Source organism: Barbatula barbatula (genome assembly GCF_947034865.1).
Source record: "Barbatula barbatula genome assembly, chromosome: 12".
Taxonomy (NCBI): Eukaryota; Metazoa; Chordata; class Actinopteri; order Cypriniformes; family Nemacheilidae; genus Barbatula; species Barbatula barbatula.
The window spans coordinates 19520643-19534122 of NC_136775.1; the positions used below are offsets into that span (position 1 = coordinate 19520643).

General features: G+C 36.2%; 1 protein-coding gene across 1 annotated transcript; it reads left to right on the top strand.

The window, feature by feature from the left end:
- Positions 1 to 6138: 6138 nt before the first annotated feature.
- lin28aa (lin-28 homolog Aa) lies at positions 6139 to 12842 on the top strand (the record flags this gene model as incomplete). Its single annotated transcript, XM_079469041.1, has 4 exons — positions 6139 to 6148; positions 7041 to 7216; positions 10152 to 10336; positions 12623 to 12842. The coding sequence occupies 4 exons, from the start codon at positions 6139 to 6141 to the stop codon at positions 12840 to 12842; spliced, it is 591 nt and encodes a 196-aa protein (XP_079325167.1).
- Between the last annotated feature and the right edge of the window lie 638 nt (positions 12843 to 13480).

The window sequence follows — 13480 nt, forward strand, 5'->3', positions numbered from 1 at the left end:
TCAAACATTACAATAATCACATGTATAATGAAACATAAATAAGTGACACGGTTCAATATTCAATTTAGATTTGTTTTATTTTGTAAAACATTGACAGCCAAATTGTTTGCTGTTTTAAAAACATAAAAGTATAAGTACAATATACATCATTGACCTTTAAATGTACAGACTTGCTGATCATTAAACTATTATGACCAGACTTGCAGACTAAACAACCAACAGGTTGACAAGTGCAACCCCCAAGTTGTTCCAAATTTGTATAAATTACTTGTTCTGTTGAACACCAATGATATTTGGAGGGATGTTAGCTATTTTCAGTTCCAGGATATCATTCACTACCATAGTAGAAATTCAGAATGTTTTCTATATGGTAGTGAATAATGTCCAAGAACTGAAAATAGATAATGTTGTTCCCAATATCTTCCTTTTTTTGCAAAACTAGAGTGTGAGTAAATGATGACAATTTTCATTTTGGGTGAACTAGCCTTTTTAATAAAAATTTAAAAACTGAATCCATTGCCATAAACAGGTAAGAACTAATGCCAAACATTCTCACTCTTTAACGCATACTTTTTTTCCTCAACTCAAGATATTTTTAAGAGATTGCAGTCTGGTGGCAGCTTGTTCTGTCCCAAGCCAAGCATAACTCTTTAAATACAATTGAAAGTGTTCTTCATGGTATTTGGATAACGCAAATTTAAAGCATTTGACACCCCAAACAAAAAGTCCATTACAATACTTCCCTCAACAACGATGGCAGTAGACATCGGCTCTAGACAGAGAAGATTTGGAAATAGAGGTACGTCATCAACGCCTGCATAAAACATTAAAACAATATTACAACTATGAATAAGCTGATAAGCATGATCAGCTAAAAACAGTATGACTCCGAACCAAGAAGTTAACAATAACTGCTATGCCTGGACTACCAACCTGGAGCTAATGTGCTTTATGACCTTAAGTGATCATAAAAGTGAACAAAATTGACGGGGAGAGGTGTTTTCATCACACAAAGCTAGCCGTTTTACTAAAGAATGTTGAAAATTGTAAGAAAGGGGAAGTCTCTCATGTAAATGCAAATAAAGTACAAGATCGTGAACACTGTAAAAAACTGTTCTGCTTCTGTGTAAAACTGCTGAAATATCCTCACCTCCAGTATACTTAGGCTTGTGTCAATGAAGCAGCATTGAGGGGCTCTCTGGCAGGTGCCACAAGACTCCTAAAAAGACAAATAATACATTAGTAAAAAGTTAGTTCATGTAGTGTTGTAGCAAATAGATTACTGATACCTGCATGCTTTACCAATTTTACTGTACTGAACGTTACCTTCGGATAAATCGTTTTTGTTTTAAAACTGAGAAACGAATTAACAGACCATTTTTCACATATTTCACTGTATTGATTAGCATAAATAACAACAATTTATGAACTTTCATGTTGTAAATGATCGACATGCAACAAAAATATGCATTTTCAGTGTCAGCACGTGGTAAAACATAATTATATCATTTCACATTTGTAAAATTAGAATACTTTTTAGGCAACGTAAATGGACAAATATGGACTTTCCAGAACATGATTTTTAGAGTCATGTCAGTCAAGTCACTTTTATCAAAAATGTAAATAATAGTTCACATGCACTTCACTAGTCAAAAATACACACACGGACAATTATAAATTGCTTTACAACTTACCTTTTATTTCTTCAGAAATAATTTAGCGGTCCACGTCCGCCTCAGCTTCTGCAAAACCTCGGCACAAGTTCCAAACTTATTTACTGCGCATGCTCTGTTCCTTGTTGCCGCTACTCTTTTCTGCTCACAGAGAACCTCTGCTCTCCACTGCCTCTCGCTGGTGTAGTAAAGTAATTGCTTGTCTTGCCACTACTTGCTTGATTTGAGTAAAATATACTTAAAGCGAAAAGTAAGTTGTTTCATTTCCCCTGCAAGTAACCGTAACTGAATAAAAACTAGTAAAATTTATACATTTTGAAAACTGAGTAAAGTTAACAAACCATTTGTAAGTGAGGACAACAATTAGATTTTACAGTGAATCGTCTACAGTACATCCACTTCTTATCCTTTACCTTCCACAACGTGACATTCTCTCTTTATTGAAATCTAACTTCATTTAGAAATGAAGTGTAGGCCTATTTTTATAGCACTTTACTTCATTATTGCAAACTGTCATGACGCATAATGCATTTAATATTAATTGCAAATGATTGTGTTTTGCTATAAATGTCTAAAAAAAGCAGCAATGCTAATTATTTTCTTTCCTTTTAAAAGGTTTGTTAACTGTTTGCAATTGTCAGTAGATACTGTATTGTAGAAAAGTGTCTGTTGACCCAAATTTGACAAAAGGTTTCATTGACATTTGATGACATTCAACAACTCCACCCAACAAGATAACTCTTCAAAATACCATGAATAACTATGTTAATACGTCAAAGTTACAAAATTAGTTGGTGTTGTACATGTTGGTGTCGGCTCTAGGCATAGGCAGGGGTGGGCTGAACCCACCTAAACGTCTGCCCACCCAATGAGAATCAGAAATAACACCAAAATTGTTGTATTTTCTATTGGCTGAAAGCAACTTCACTCTTCACTTCTTTGTTCTCTACTCTGGCTACATGAGAAGGATGCTACATGCTACAGGTGGAAGCAAAATACTGCGCAAAGGAATTTCGGACACACTGCACATATGTAAAATGAAGCATGTAAAGGTTCAAAAGAGTCAGATTCATTTATTTAGTCTTATATTGTGCTGTTAACAAATAGCTATATATTTTAACCACTTTCAGTAAACCTTTAAAGACTGAGAGGATGTTAATAAACTCATTTGTAAAAATCTGGGTTATTAAAAAATTCATTTAACATACAAACATGTTTTGTTTTGCTTAAACTTTTGCGGTTTCTGTTTTTAAAAAGCAGATAATCTTTTCTCTTGTTAAGACCTGTTTTTTCCAGTTCTTTTTCTCCAAATAAATAAAAATAAATCATATGAAATTGAATTGAATTGAATTGAAGCCTTGAAGCTTTCAATGAAGCGCATATCGAGGCTCGAATCGCTTTAGATCAATGACGTCACATGTCTGAAACATCGCTTTCGTTCAGTAATCGGTTGGAATCTTGCCGCGATATTTTAACAGCTATATAAACCAAGATACACAAGTAGGCCTACATCCACTGCCCTCTGCCCAGTTTAACCCAAAGAGTTTACAGTTTTAGAATAATAATATTGCCAAATAATTGATTTATACATATTTGACAGCCCCTTTCATTTCAAGCTTCTTACAGAGTTATGTTATACAATCATTAGATACCACCATAAAAAAACACATTATATTCATATAAATAAGTAAGTCTACGTGGAAAAGTCTTTTTTCTTCACCGTTATTTGTAAGCCTTAACTGGCACAAAATAACACAGAACCCACATCAGGCACATCTGTAATGTAACTGCTTGTTTTATACTCTTTGGCCGCCAGGTGGCATTGTGAGCAAATGAAGCCTCGGTAAATTAACCCATTTGTGAACCACTTGTCTAAAAAGCTTCAAAGCTTCACGAGGATTCATCCAAGACCACAAACACACACACCTCATGGTTAGCATGCAAGTGATGACTACAACGAACGTCACTGTTAACCAAGTCTAACAACGTGGTTGACGTATAAAAACCCATTGAACCTAAAGATGGTTGTTTAAAAAATTAGTCAGTGACCTTCAACTTTTGACAGGTATTGCACATATAGAAATTGATGTCAAATCAGTTTAGTCTCTATGCATTCAACAGTAATGCCAACTTTGATCACTTGGGGGAAGTCCTGTCGACTTCTGTGCAAAGACTCAAAGAATCTGATGTGTTTCTCAAATAATGCATGTATGTACAACTGAAAATTAAATTATTAGTCCTTTCCTGTGACTTAGAATGTGATTTTGACTCCTTATTTTTATTTATATTACTCACTAGCAACGCCAAGGCCACGTGTTCGATCCCAGGGGATTACATATTAGAAACAAATGTTGTCAGGAAATGTAGTCAGGAAAACATTCTATGCACTATACCTGGTTTGCAGTCACCACGAGAATGAGATGATCTGATTCTTCATCATTTGCACTCCTTGATTTATGCTTTTACCATCATCCTTCATTTTACTCATTTGGCAACCATTCAAATGCCTTTATTAACATAATTTATACTTGTAAACTCATCAATATGGAATAACACAAAATGTAAAAATTATGTTGTGACTTGAGACAGCTGCTTTGATTGAATGCAAATAAAGGCGCCATATAAAACTAAAATTGAAGTGAAATTGAATTGTCATAACCTGAAGAAGAACATGTTTTCTTTGCAGTATTCACAATTTAATCATTTGACTGTTATTTAGTTCACAGTAAAAGAAAAATCATTTTATTTAATCACTTTAATGATTTAATAAATAATTAACACTTTACCTAGAATTTGCAGGAATTTTCCCTTGCCATTTTATCAACCAACGTGAAAGTCAGTCTATTTATGAGGTAACTTTTACCATAATTGTCATAATTGTCAATTTTCGCAGGCAACAGTCAGATTATTTAAAAAGAGCGTAAAAGAGCGAAAGGTCTCGGAAATAACAAGACAAAATCACATTCTTAGCTTTTTTACACAGATATTTACAAATCTGATATTAAGGTTATAGCGCCAAGTGTCCTTTTAGCACACCGTGCATCCTGCTTATTGTCTAAACAAATGTAATTGGAATGAGGGGTTATTGATAGATTAGTGCTTGTTGCATCTCCATAGCAACAGTGCTTTGATCAATTGGCAAGCTTGTTTGATTATTGATTGTTTGGATGGGGGAGGGCAGCTTTCTTTTTCTGCACCTCTGCTTCGACAATATTTGTAGGTGAAATGCAATGTCGTTTATGCAGCAAACGTATACTGAAATGTTAGGTTGTAAATCACACATATTCTACGCACAGCTCATAGCGCACCATCTCTTTGGTGACTGTATTTATTTTTATTCAGAGTCTGTGTATATACTGCTCACAAACAATAGTATGCATTCACTGGAGTAAATGTGCAGCTATGATAGCTATGAATAGCTTTAAATCATTGTATAAAATATTATGGTTATGTGCATCTAGCCACTCTTTGCTTGGGAGATGACACTTACATTTGAATAATTAACTGTTATATAATAATTCCGTAAATAACAGTAATAATGCGATTTTGTAACAGTTTGAGATCTGCTTTCCTTTCTCTTCAAACTCGAAACGGAACTTAAAACAGCGATTGTGGATATATTTGTATAATGTATTTTGAATGTCATTTACAAACGCTAAAGTTTATATATTTGTTGTACATTTCTGAAGACTTTAAAAGAGATTTTATAAATTGGAGATTTATAAAAAATATGCGATATTTAGCTTCTTCCTCAAACATCACAAGTGCACAAGTGGAAGTTTTTCCTTTGTTTTTATATTTAAAGACAATCGAATTGTGCTTTATATGTTCGTTATTAATTTAGCAGAAATCTGTACTGAATCGTTAAACTGTTAAAGGTTTAACGAAATATTTGGATGCAACGCAATTTCACAAATAAGTACATCAAGTGTGCTTTCTGTGTTTCAGGATGAAGCAGGTCATGCAAGATGTGTACATGCACCCATAATTGTGATATATAAAGAAAAACGCTAACGAAAGTGTTTGCTACCCTTCAATGGTTACATCATATTATGTTTAGACGTAAAGATATCAATTTCGACCGCGTCAGTGTGCCAATAATGTGACGGGTTTGGCTTTTCCAATGAAAAGATGAAAATCCAACGTGGGTAAGAAAGAGGCTTTTGTCACCTATGTGTGGAAGGAAGAGTTTGGGGGATGGACTTTTCTTTGCTCCATGTGTGATTGGTCTCCTCTGGCCATTCATTGAGGAATGTGCTGGTCATCCTGGACGGAAGAGTATTTGGGAATCACGTGGACTTGACCGAAACAGTGAGAGAGGGGGTCGACCATGAGAAGCACCAGTAAAGAGCCATCAACGATTCAGTCCGAGATCACCTGGAGAACCGAGTTTTGAAACAAACTCACACAGGTGACACGCAAAGGACATCAGAAAAAGAGGACAGGGAGGCCGATAGAACGATCCATGGCAGAGGGTACGTTATGTGTTTATTCACTTGATAAAGGTACATCAAGGTGTTTGTTTAGGGGACACGAGAGTGGGGGGCTGGGGTTCCCTGCATTGTTTTGAAGGTTTGTGGGGATTTTTATGTTTTCGGGTCATCTCAATCCCTCTTGCGTAAGGGTCTTCCAACTTTTTCTCTGTTTTACTTTTCTATGTTTTCTTGAAGATTTTTTTTACAATATTCAACGTGAAATTCTAACGCTTTTGAAGGGAGGGTCTTAATTGAACTCACAATACGGTCAGTTTACACCGTAAATGTGATGTAGCAAATACACATCACAGTTGTATGCGTCGAATTTGAACACGAAGAGACATTTTAAAAGTTTTATTTACGTTGGGATAAAACACGTACAGATCAAGCATGCGTTGCCATTTGGATCCGATTCATTCGTAACAAATGCTACGTAATTCATTTGTTAGGATTTTATAAGCGTTCTGTGCAACAAGCATCCCAAGGAACCTGTTATATCAATATTAACCGATGATGTTATTATTATGATGATGTTTTACACAGACACCCTTTTGCTAAATAAATGTGTTAAAACATATCTTTAAAATAGTAGGCTATGCGTATTTTGATTCCTCGTACTATGAACAAATATCCTGTTACCTTAAGGTGCTCATGTTATTGAGCAGGGTTTTATTTTAATTTTATGAAAACGAAAGACATTTTATGGACACTTTTATATGGAATAAGCCTTTATAAAAACAACCCCTGCTTATTGATTTAATAGGACGTTTTATAAAACTACAAACACATTAAAGTCGTTAATGCCGCCTGGGTTTCATTTCGGGTTTTCGAATGTGCAGCAGTTTTTTCTTTCGTAAAACCAAACGTAAACGTATATAAAATGGTTTTGCAGGAGGCTGTGCGAAAACAGAGGAGGAGGAGGGGCAGGCCACCGAGGAAGACCCTCAGTCATATCATGGCATGGGTGTGTGCAAGTGGTTCAATGTTCGGATGGGATTTGGATTCCTGTCCATGACCACGCGGGATGGTGTACCTTTAGAAAGTCCAGTGGACGTGTTTGTCCATCAGGTGGGTGTTAGTTGATATATTTCAAAATCACATTTCCCTCTAACTATGGCTTGTCCCCCTCACCCCTCATTTCCTGTGTGAGTGTTCTAAAACAGGAACCTTTACCTTCAAAGATGACCCCTTTAATCTTGCTTACTGTCATAAAGTCATTAGACACAGATGCTTGTATGCTAATGAAATGAACCTTTTTTTAAATGTGTGAGTGGGCAGCTGGGATATTGTTTCCTTTGGAAACCACTTTGAGATCATTTATTCTTTATTTTTTGTGTTATTTCATGCGGTAAATTAATCTGTAACCCACATGAATCGATGATCAAATTGGTCTTCGTCAATGGTCTGTTATCGGTCATTTCAAATGTGTCCCGTCATTTCCTTCAGTACACATAATTCGCATGCTGGACACTTTTAAAGCCACCCAACATAAACTCAAGAGGTCCTCTTTATTGTCATTGTCCTCAGGCATAACCGATTTTTCATCTTTCCTGTTTTGTCCTTGTGCTTCGTTCTTTGTGATTTCTCTCAGTTTATTAAAGGAGTATCGCCTTCAAAATAAAAGAAAGCTGTCATCATTTACACGCCCTCTTGTCATTTCAAACCTGTATGACTTTCTTTCTTCTGCAGAACCCAAAAGAAGATATTTTGAAAAAGGTTGGAAACAGAACTGCAAACCCACCTTTCACTGCTATTGTAACCAATGCAAGTGAATGGGGGGCTGGTGTTCTTCAAAATATCTTTGTTTGTGTTCTGCGGAAGAAAGGATGTTGTCATGGCAGGTTTGAAATGACAAGAGCGAGTTTAAATGATGACAGAATTTTCGTTTTGAAGGTGAACTACTCCTTTAAGGATCCACATTTAAACAGCATTGGCCACTTCTAATGATTTACAGTAGAATCAGCTTTTTGTCGTCCATTAGGTGTCTTTATGGTTGTCAAGGGGACATGAGGGGCACGTACTGTATGTGGGAGGAAGGGAAACTGGGGGTTGGAGGGTCACACGCGTCTAGGGAAATGGGTTAACGGTCAGTATGACTGACACACAATAGAAGCACTTGAAAAGAAGACACCGCATCTGCCTGAAAGAGTTGTAACCAACTATGTTTCCCCAGCTCATAGACAACTACAGCTCTATTGGGGCCATTTAAATCACATCGAAAAGGACTAAGATCTGTGGTGTTTGTCTTCTCACCTGCTATTCACAGTTTTAGTGTTCATTTTGTAAAATACACTCAGGCGTTTGAGTGTGGTTGCAACTGAACTCTTCTTATGAAGTCAAGAATGCCCCTTGTGCTTAATGGCCACGTCTCTTCATTTGTTACGAGGCGTGGAGAACACAACCACGGCTTAGAAAGAGACAAATCAAGTTTCCAATCAAAATTGTCTTTTGCATTTGGTCATCAATATGATGAGGTTTTGTATGTCACATTGGATTTAAATATGCAACATTCAAAAGAAGTCTGTGGAAGATTTGTGATTTGTCCCCTTTTCATGCAATTGAAACGAAGCCAAACTGTAGATCTGTCTGAACCATTTTTAAGCAATTTAACTGTAAACGCGATCTACAATTTTATGCCATTATTGTATGTCGTGTCTTTTCAATCCAAAATTCTTATAATTTATAATGATGAAACACCTTATACATTTACAATAATGAATATTTACATTGTTGGTATTCCTTCAAATTAGTATTTCAGAGCAGAATGCCATGCTAATTTATAACCTTATATGTTATGCATTACCTTTTATGTTTTGCTTAAAGTCAATGTTTTCGTGTACAGCTGCTTTGTAACAATGACAATTGTCAAAAGCGCTATATAAATAAAACTGACTTGACTAATTCTTAAAGTGATAGTTCACCCAAAAAAGAAAATGATGTCATCATTTACTTAACCACTTGACATTTTAAACCTTTATGACTTTCTTTCTTCTTCTGCAAAACACAAAAAAAGATATTTTGAATAATCCTCGAAAATGAACAACAGAATTGCAGACCCATTCGTTTATATTTATTGGACCAACACCAATGCAAGTCAATGTGTATCGCCGTTGTTGAGTGAACTATCCCTTTAAAAGTAAGGAAAATATTCAGAGGTGGACAACAGTGTAGTATTTACTCTATAGGCATACTCAACAAGTAAATACGGTTTACTTATCAGTAATTTATGTTCTAAAGCATGTGCTGTTTTTACTCCACACTTCATAAATACGTGTTTTTGTATTTTATTTGGTGCTGTCTTACCATTACTCAAGCTGTCTTACCATTACTTTGAGTGTAATAGACTTTTTTATGTAGGATTAAAGATAAAAATAACACATTTTTATGATATGTAGTGGAGTGAAAAGAATGATATTATGATTTTTAATGTAGTGAAGCAATTTTCTTCCAAAGTAGAAACACTTTCATAAAAACGCTTGAAAATTTTACTTCAGTAAATAATACTGCACGACTATTCACATGTAAAAATGTTACTCTTGCTCTCATATACAATAAACCAAGCAACATTTTAAGGAATTTTTCACGGAGCCATGCCACAGCATCCTTACTAGTGCTCAGTGTAAATGGGGAATTAAGAGACCTGTTTGTGTGTGTGTGAATGTGGAATCTCCTACCTTGTGTGGGGGGATGGTAAGGCATGTGTTTTCAGACGCTAATCACTTACATATACACATATATAATAAATATATGCAGATGTGCACAGTTAATGTTGCATTTTTGGAGGCAGTTTGCTTTTGTTTTTGCTTCAATAGTGTTTCTCACAAAAACATTGACTGTAATGACGCTGAATGTTTTGCATTTTCAATCGAGTTTACAACAAGGATGATCAAGGTTTTACATTTATTCGACATTTAATAGAATAGGAGTCCATGGTGAATAAATGGTCAAATCATTTTTGACAATTTTATTTTGAATGATTCATATCTTTCTCTAACTCTTTCAGAGTAAACTGCACATGGAAGGTTTCCGCAGTCTGAGAGAAGGGGAGGCTGTTGAATTCACCTTTAAAAAGTCTTCCAAAGGCCTTGAGTCTTTGCGGGTGACTGGACCTGGAGGAGCTCACTGTATGGGCAGTGAGAGGAGACCCAAGGGCAAGAGTGTCCAGAAGCGCCGGTCCAAAGGAGACAGGTGATTACGCATAAACACACCACATCTAACAGATGCGGTTTCATACTCTGGTGTTTTGAATGCTTCTCTGTGCGGACTGCAATAAAACAGGGTCAGAAATGATATACTCACAAATTCTAGGCTTAAAGATGCTAAAATATAACATCACTCTTTTAGACGAAACATTTTTGCCTGTAGAGTTCCATAAAAAAATCTTTCCGTTGCACAACAGCTTTTGTGTGGAAAGGGATTCTATAAAGGTCAAAGGGAAGACGGAAAAGATTCGTTTCAGAATATTTGACCGAATGGTGTAGTTTGGATTTGCATTATTTCATAGTTTTTAGCACATCGTTTTTATAAAACGTAGAGAAAAGGTTCAAACGGCCATTTTTTGTGCGTAATCCACTTTTCTAAAGGCATCGTCTTATTTTAATAATGAAATAATAAATGTTTATTTGAGGATTCAGGATGCTGTTTATTAAAATGTCCAATTTGTAATATTGTGCGGAGAGTGACGTTACAGAGGGCCTTCTCTCAATAGCCTACATCTCCAAACTGTAGAACTATTATGTTTAGTAGCCCAAAGGGAGAGCCTGAAGCCCTTCACTTTGATCTCTTCAAAAATGTGGATGGTATCTCGCCCCTTGCAGCAGTTCCTCCCCTTCCCCCACATCTGGCCTTGGTCAGGGCTGCATGGACAAATGTGACCTGGATCAATAACTGTTTAAACTGGCCAGTCAATTTTGATGGATACCCCCCAATTGTAAATCTTAAGGATTAAAAATTAGCATACATTTTTATATATTGTTTGGTTTAAATTCTGCTACATTTCAAGTTGTGTTGCATAAATGGATATCATCAGATATGATGGAGGTTTTACGCATATCATTTGGCCTACCTGTCCGTTCTGATCATTGTATAACGTACACTCTTGAAAGTATTTGAGAAAAGGTCATTATATCCTAAAAATATCTTGGGAGGCGTTCGTTCAATACAACCTAAGAGCATGATTGTGGAACATCTGTCTATCACGATTATTCATTCTGCTAAATGGGATCCATGCATTTTGCCGTTTTGTTTTACAATCAAAAGCAAAAACAAGCAAAATGTACAAAAGAGAATATCTGGATTCAGATACAGCTCTGTCTTCAGGATGTTGAGGGGAAACAGTTCTGCAGTTCATTTAATTGATAACAGATGAAGGTGCCCGAGAGGGGTCAAGGGTCATAGTTGCCATGGAAACTGCATGTGTTTAGGGACTGGGTGGGGTGTTTGGGGGTGAAGGGCAGCAAAAGGTCATAGTTCATAGGTTGCTGCTGCAGCTTTTTTCAAACAAAGGCTGTCATTGCCTTCTGCACACTCCGCCTGCTGTCGATCCATGCCCCACACTGTGTAGATGAAGGCCCCAGGTCAGTATCTATAAACCAACGAAAAAAGCTGCAGTGTCCACCAAAAGTCCCCTATGCACTGCCATCACCCACATGACCTCAGCTGAGTGGACATCAATGCAGCAGTGACTGCCCCATACCAAGCACCCATATGCCACTGGGACCACACTTGAACATTATAATTGAACATAATCTTCAGTAAAGATCACATGGTTACAGAAAAACAGCTAGTATTGAAATCATTTTTGGTTGTGTTAGGTTCAATTACAATATTGGGGCACTTTGTCTGGTGGCAAACAGAAGATCAGCACTAAAAGTCTGAACTGTCATTCTTATGACGTCCTCTTGTGGGTTGATATTCAGAATTATAATGTTGCACAAGCCATTATCATGTTTAAGGGTTTAAAAACAAGCTGAATTTATCAAACACATTTTGAAGTTTTACATAGAAGTCTGACTTTGATAACTCGTAGAATTAGCCAGTAATCATGCAGTGTTTGTACTTCATATTAATACAATCACTATTGGGTTTTATATTCCTAAATTGTTAAACAAATCATGATATATTTTAGTTGTATTAATATTGTCTTGCTTTCCAATATACATTATTTAAAGCGTATATAAAGCAAGATATGGTTACGTAAGAAGCAAACTGATATAAGAAGATTTTATGTCTTGCTCCCAGAAAAGTCAAGCATTGTTTTATGGTGCTTTTGCTTAGAGCAACAGAAAGCTGTTTCCAAATATGGCAGGAAAAATAAAATAATCACAAGATTATTTTTGTTGAGCAATTGGCAAACGTCTTTTTCTTGTTTTCAGTAAAATGTTTGCAGAAAAACCGAAGATGTTTTTGCTCTGTATGTACAGTACTGCTTTCACTGTTATTAGTTTTATTTTATAGGTTTATACTGTCTTGCAGGTGTTACAATTGTGGCAATTTGGACCATCACGCCAAAGAATGCAAGTTGCCTCCTCAACCCAAAAGGTGCCACTTCTGCCAAAGTGTCACACACATGATTGCCAGCTGCCCTACAAAAGCTCAACAGTCCTCACAGGGGTCTCAGGGAAAGTCTCCCCCTGTAAAAGAGGAAAAAGCGGAGCACAGTCATTTGTCACCACCCACCGGAAGCACCGACTGAAGCAGCACGGGCGGTGGGACAAAGCTTGAAAGCCAATCATATCATAATACTGGAAAAAAACGAATGCATAATGCTTACTCAGGTTTATGAAAGCAACAGATTAGAAGAATGTAATTTTTATAATGGCGTAACACTCAGGAATAGGGCTGCTCTCAGGAATTCAGCAGTAGAAGTAACAGCATTCTTATTTCTTTACGGAACAATACAAATACCACTTTTAGATGCAGATGTAGTAATGATTTACATTTGAATGTTTCTTGTATTTCTTAATGTTTTTATGCAAATATTTTGATAGTGGGATTTAAATAGGGGGTGGGCCAGTTCTTGCAATAGACTGTCATGTTTACCAGGGAAAAAATGTTAAACCGCTTGTCATGGTTCTCAGTGACTCCTTTTATCCAAATCTGTTCTTTGGTAGACGCTATATCTTGGATCATTTTACTTCTGTAGCGCTTTTCACAATATACATTGTTGCAAAGCAGATCTACAGAAAACATCTCAACACAGGAAAATCATTTTAGAATGATAACACACTTTATTGGACATAAAAGTAAATAATCATTACTTTTATTTCTAAACTGCAGCCTACAGTCAAAATCCTGGCTTGATATTTATTATAATATCAGCCTTAAACTGCT